At 53.6% G+C, this 5,683-nt stretch overlaps 2 protein-coding genes across 2 annotated transcripts; both read right to left on the reverse strand.

The window, feature by feature from the left end:
* Positions 1 to 849: 849 nt before the first annotated feature.
* On the reverse strand, positions 850 to 1,856 carry LOC120639252. The gene is made up of 2 exons (XM_039915231.1): positions 1,648 to 1,856; positions 850 to 1,583 (listed from the first exon to the last, which is right to left on the reverse strand). The coding sequence occupies exons 1-2, from the start codon at positions 1,697 to 1,699 to the stop codon at positions 1,036 to 1,038; spliced, it is 600 nt and encodes a 199-aa protein (XP_039771165.1). The 5' UTR covers positions 1,700 to 1,856; the 3' UTR covers positions 850 to 1,035.
* A 355-nt stretch (positions 1,857 to 2,211) lies between these two features.
* Positions 2,212 to 2,792, reverse strand: LOC120713524. Its single transcript, XM_039999463.1, has one exon. The coding sequence runs from the start codon at positions 2,790 to 2,792 to the stop codon at positions 2,355 to 2,357; it is 438 nt and encodes a 145-aa protein (XP_039855397.1). The 3' UTR covers positions 2,212 to 2,354.
* Positions 2,793 to 5,683: the final 2,891 nt, after the last annotated feature.

Raw genomic sequence — 5,683 nt, forward strand, 5'->3', positions numbered from 1 at the left:
GTGAACCCAAAGAAAAGGATGCTCAGGGAGTGGACCATGGCTGGAACAGTTGCCATGGAGTAGGTAAAGATTTTCTTTCTTTTTGAACAACAATCTTAGGTACCTGCTTTATTCATTCCGGAAATGGAATGCAGATTCTTGGTCCTTCCTTTGTTTTGTTCAGCACACTAGATGAATGGCATTTTTCAGAGGAAAGATCTTCCCTAATCTATTCCCGTTGCTTTTTCAGGCCAAGAAGATGAGTGTCGTTGGTACAAAAGATGCACAGCAACTAAACCCGTATTCTTTTGGGTGTTCCATTATGACACACCAATTACAACACTGATCCAGAGTAGGATTCAGAGGGTCTTTTTGTGTCAACTTTGCACACAAAGTCTTGGAAACCAGCTTCAGAGTAATGACAGAGTACTACACCCAAGCATCCCAAACACCTTCTCAGCTGAAAATGACAGTGGTCATGAAACCGCTCACTTTTCAAAGCTGGTTTCTCCTTTGTGTGTCGTTAGTTTACAGAACATGCTGCTACAACTGCGATTTAGAGCCAACATTGTCTGTGCTACCTCATCAGCACAACTATTGGTGTTCGATGCACCTAGGAATTTCCAAGTGAACCTGTATCGCAGGAAAAACTCTGTATTCTATCCAGCTTGTCATCTTTTGGATTGGACATGAACTATCAAAAAAACTAATTTATGCTGTTTATAAGCTTTGTTGTTTCCTATTCTGTGCTACTTACCATGGGCTGTCATTTTCAAATGCCAATGTACATGTTGTGCTCTGTGAGATCATCAGATAGATTTTCCAATCCTCATATCGACCACAATGGAAACGATGACCTAAACAACGATTGTTATAGGCAAACACATACATACACATACATATACTCTTACATAGTAGTAGCAGAAACATTCTGTACAAATTCTGATCAATTCAACAAGCCGTTTTCAGGCACAAAAACATTGTTGCAGCTTGTGTTTCTAACAAGCAAACAACTACACAAACTACAGGCAATGTAACCAAACTGCAGCAAGCTCATCAGTTCTCAGCCATGGACTCGCAGGCCATCTCTTGCACCGCAGTTGTAGCACCCGAAACATTCTCCTCAGCCCAGACAGCAGCCTTATGAGTGAGTTGACCAATGGAAATCCTTGGGCAGCTGCCAAGAACGTCCACCGTGATGGATTCCAAGGTTTTCTGAAGCATCTCCAGATGATCAACTGACTGAACCCAACCAGATCTAAGCATCAGGTTGTTCTTGCGAAGGATTTCGTTCTCCTTCCGGAGAGCTTCTTCCTCTTTGAAGCTGAAATCACTCACCACAACACCGAACTCGCGCTTTGCTGCAGAAATGAGTGCTTTCGCTGCGGCCTCCTCTGCTTTGTCCTTCGTCGGCGCTGCATCTCCGATTGCCTCAAGAAGAGTAAAATCATATATCTCATCTCTTAAGAGGACAACCAAAAAACCAATCGCCACATAAAGGCCATCAACGCTGCTAAACGAATAGGAAGGCATGGAGCCCTCCAAAGCCTTAACCACATCGTTCAAAATCGTGCGAGCAGAAACAAAAGCAACAGCAAGTCCTTCTACACAGATACAAAACGAGATCAATTGCTGAACAAATCTAGCAACAGCATAATATCATTTTACCTTCAGATTTCAGACCCATGAGTACGCTTTCTGCAGCAGGAATGGCGGCCATCACCTAAGCAGGCTCTTCACAAACCCAAGCTTCCACCGCTACCAGGCTGGAAAGGACGCCAGCTTCTCCTATGTCCTACCGACACAGCAACTGCCTCTGCTAAATAACAGCACGTGCCTTGGCTGTAACGAAAATGCCTGGAAAAAAACGACCTCCGTTGAACCACCTCTGCTGTATCCAGAGCAGGAAACAGACCTCCTAACGTCCCACAAATGCTGATCAAACCCACATGGCATACAGCAGCCCATAATAGCAAACCACGACCCACAAGCGCTGGCCAAACCTGAAGCCCATGTAATCCACAGTTCAATCCGCGCGCGGCGCAGCACGCAATTTTCCTAGTTCTATTTAGATTCCCTGGACTTGAGTCTTCTCCATGCATCGGCATTTGTCCGAATGCTAGTGCACGGTTACTAGTAACCGGCCGTCAATTTTCTGAAGAAGTTTTACTGCTAGTACTAAACGACAGATTGAAATTGGAAAGGGGTAAAAGAATTGATTTATTTATTTATTTATTTATTTATTTATTTTTTGCCTGGGCAAGTAAGCCCAGAATATTTGCATAGCTGAAGAATGTAAACTTGGAGTCCGATGAACACGGCTAGAATTCTGAGAAATGCATGCATCCCATCCCTTTACGCTAACAATGAATCGGTTAGCAAGTAGAGCTCGGAAGTGAATCACCGGCGGCGGCGGCAGCGTCGCCGTCGCTGGCGCGGGGCGGGAACGCACCGCCGGGGCCGGCCCAGGACACGCCCTCCTCGGCCTTCCACGCCCCGTCGTCGAAGTTGCGCGCGTAGCTCGCGGAGTCGTACCCCACCACCACCCCGGCCCCGGCCGCCGCCGCCGCCGAGCTCCTCCTTCCCCTCCTCTCCGGTGCGGCGGCCGAGGCCCTCCCGCAGAGCCCCGCCCACGCCAGCCTCCGCGCGCGGGCGCCGCCGCACCAGTACCGCCGCCGCGCCACGCAGCCCAGCCGCACCGCCGCCCACCGCAGCAGCACCCACGCTCGCGCCCGCGCCCGCACGCCGCCGCCGCCGTGGGACGGTCGCTGGCTCCCCGACGAGAGCAGCCGCTGGTACGTTACTCCTCCCATCACGATTCACGAGACCTGCGCTGCAGCGCGCGGCTAGTTTTTGGCGGGGTGCTCTGCCTGCGCGCGGCTAGTTTTTGGCGGGGTGCTCTGCCTGCGCGCGGCCTGCGCGAGATGGCAGGTGGGTGAGCGCCGAGCCGGGGCGCGTTCGTAACGGCGGGGGCGGGCTGTTTTGTTTGGGCGCGTGCAGGCACAGGGGCAGTTTGGGGTTTCCGCGTGGTTGGGTTGGGGTGGGGTGGTGGACCGCGCACCTCGCTACCGCACGATGGTTTGGGCCGGGCGGGTGCGGGATGGGCCCCCAGCTGCAGATCTCCGTCCGTCCTCCTCCCCCGTTCTGCGCGGCAGGGCCCACGTCACCACCACAAACTGTCTCCGGCAATCATTTCTCCCATTTTTTTTGCATCTGAAAAACTTCTTCGATTCCTTTCTCTGTTTTTTTGTACAAACATGAGAGGCCAGTTTGCAGTGGCTGAAATTCAGATGATGAATGGTTTAACTACTTTTCAAGCATGAATTTGTGACTGACATATCCAGGATGATTGTTTTTTTTAAAAAAAAGGAAATCAAGGATGGATGATTGTCACTCTTCAGGATGAAACCTTGCTTATGCCACAAGCTCTGTCAGGATTTCAGATGCTAGCCACTGGATAAAGAGGGGCCCACTGCCAGTCTGCCATCCAACTCTCCAATGCAGTGGCATGATGAGATCAGATCAGTTGGAGCATGGAACACGATCGAATCTGAAAATTATTCCGAAGGTGACGATGCGTTAATGCTCTCCAATCTCCATCACGCAACGCATGATGCTGTAGCGTCGGCGTCGCCATGCGCGAAGGAGGCTTCCCCATCCTCATCCTCTCCTCGCCATGGAGGGGGCGGAGTTATTATGGGATGCATCGGTGGGCAGTAGCTGGATTTGCAAAGGCAAGGCTTGCAAGCTTCATTCCGATGTCCCCTTCGCCATGGGGACGTAGCCATCAGGGTATAGTCATGAGCAGTGGCTGCTGCCTCCTGGACGAAAGCGAGAACATGATCAGGTGTGGTGATTGGTTTGCCGGTTGCTTGATCGGGTGGGTCCGTGTGCACTTTTTTTTTTGGGAATTAGCTTCTTCATTCATTCATCGAAATGATTACAATCATCTTGCAAAACTTGCAAAAGGAAACTAGGAGGAGCATTTGCCCAAACTTCGAAAGCACTATGCTCATTGATGTGCCCCTTATTTTTTTTTCATTTTTTTTGAATTTTGATTTCCAGCTTCAACCCCGTAAGGTCAGGCACTGGCATTCTGATTTCTGCACAATGCAACATGGCTGCGGTTTTCATTCAGTTTATGTCAGTTTAATTTGCACAAACGCCTTATTATCGCCTTCTGATCACCCGAAACCCAATCTTGAACAAGGTAAATAAAAATACACAGCAGAGGGGAGGAAGAAGGAAAGAAATGAGGAGGAGAGAAAATCAAAAGAAGAAGAAATATCAAGAACAATGTCAGACCTATTAACATGGGAGCTATCTACAAACATTATGCTTCATCATATCCTTCTACAACAATGAGGAGCAAATAAATCTACAACATCAGAGAGCAGGGTCTCTGCAACACGCCAGGGAACAACACTGCAATCTGCAACCAATGTTTCAAAATCGCGGGCTGAATCATGTAGCGCCACCTCTCCGGCCACCTGCTCCGGCCCGGCGCGGCGCACCCTCCAGTGTCGTGTCGGTGCTCGTGTCAGGCCTCACGGTCTCAGGGAGGACCGGAGGAGACGGAGGCAGCGGCGTCGACCAAGCCGCGCCCCATGCCCCCATACCTAGCCGCGTTGGCTCAGGATCCCACCTCGGCATCAATGGAATTTTAGAGCCAACGAAGCAGACGGGACTCGCTCGGCGCGTGCCAGCGGGCGGACGTCCACCTCCAACTTGTCTGCTTCCATATGAAAAGGCCCGCAGCCTGCCGGCCCGCGTCCCCGACGGCGCACGGCATGCCGACGAGCGCGTGCTCGGGGAAGGCTCGGGGAGCTTGCGTTTGAGGTCGGCGGTGGCGAGGAACGCCCGAGCCTTACTGCGGAGGGGGTGGACGGCATTTCGTCTACAGTCCGGGGTGGACGGTAAATGAAATACCGTCCACCCTCTGGGCCTCTCGTGTCCGTTGGATCAGAATCGTACAGCCTAGGACGCCTGCAAGCTAGCGAGGCCCTTCCGCCTTCCTCTCGGGTTCGTTCGCTTGCCGCTCCTCCGGACGCCTGGACGCCGGCTGCATGACTGCATCTGCTTACCGCCCGGTAGCGGGAGCTCGACCATGCGGTCCAGCGCCGCCGGTTCGTCCCCGCGTTGCCGTCCAACCCTTCCATCTGGGCAAGCAGCAGCCCCACTGGCAAGCGATGCACTTCCGAGCCTGCAAACGCCTCGCGGCCGGCGGCCGGCGCCCGCGTCGGCGTGCGCCGCGGTGACTGCCGTATGTGTCCAACTTGCCTGCGAAGATGATCGACGGCGTTGCGCACCAGGCGCACGCGCGGCTCTCCAGCCGTGGACGTTCGCGCAACAGATGAGCGCCGCGCCGCTCCATGCCCGATGTGTGTGCACATCTGAGCAGCCAAGGAAGCAGGCGGATCTCGGGTGTGTCAGCGGCAGCCACGCCGGGCGAGCCGCGAGCGCGTCCAGGTCTCCAGGAGCACGAGGACGGCGACGGTCGTGCCGCGGCGGCCTCGCCGGCGCGCGTGGGCAACGCCCGGACGGCCAGCTGCGGCGGATCAGGCATCAGCTCAACGGCTCCTAGGACCTCCATGTCCTGCGCGGAAGCTGCGAACGCCCGCGGTGGAGGTCAGCGTGGCGTGGTCGCCATCGATGGCGCCGGCCAGCCCGTGCTCGGAGGTGGACGTCGTCTCGTTTGCCGTCC

This window comes from Panicum virgatum, chromosome 6K (assembly GCF_016808335.1).
Source record: "Panicum virgatum strain AP13 chromosome 6K, P.virgatum_v5, whole genome shotgun sequence".
Lineage (NCBI taxonomy): Eukaryota > Viridiplantae > Streptophyta > Magnoliopsida > Poales > Poaceae > Panicum > Panicum virgatum.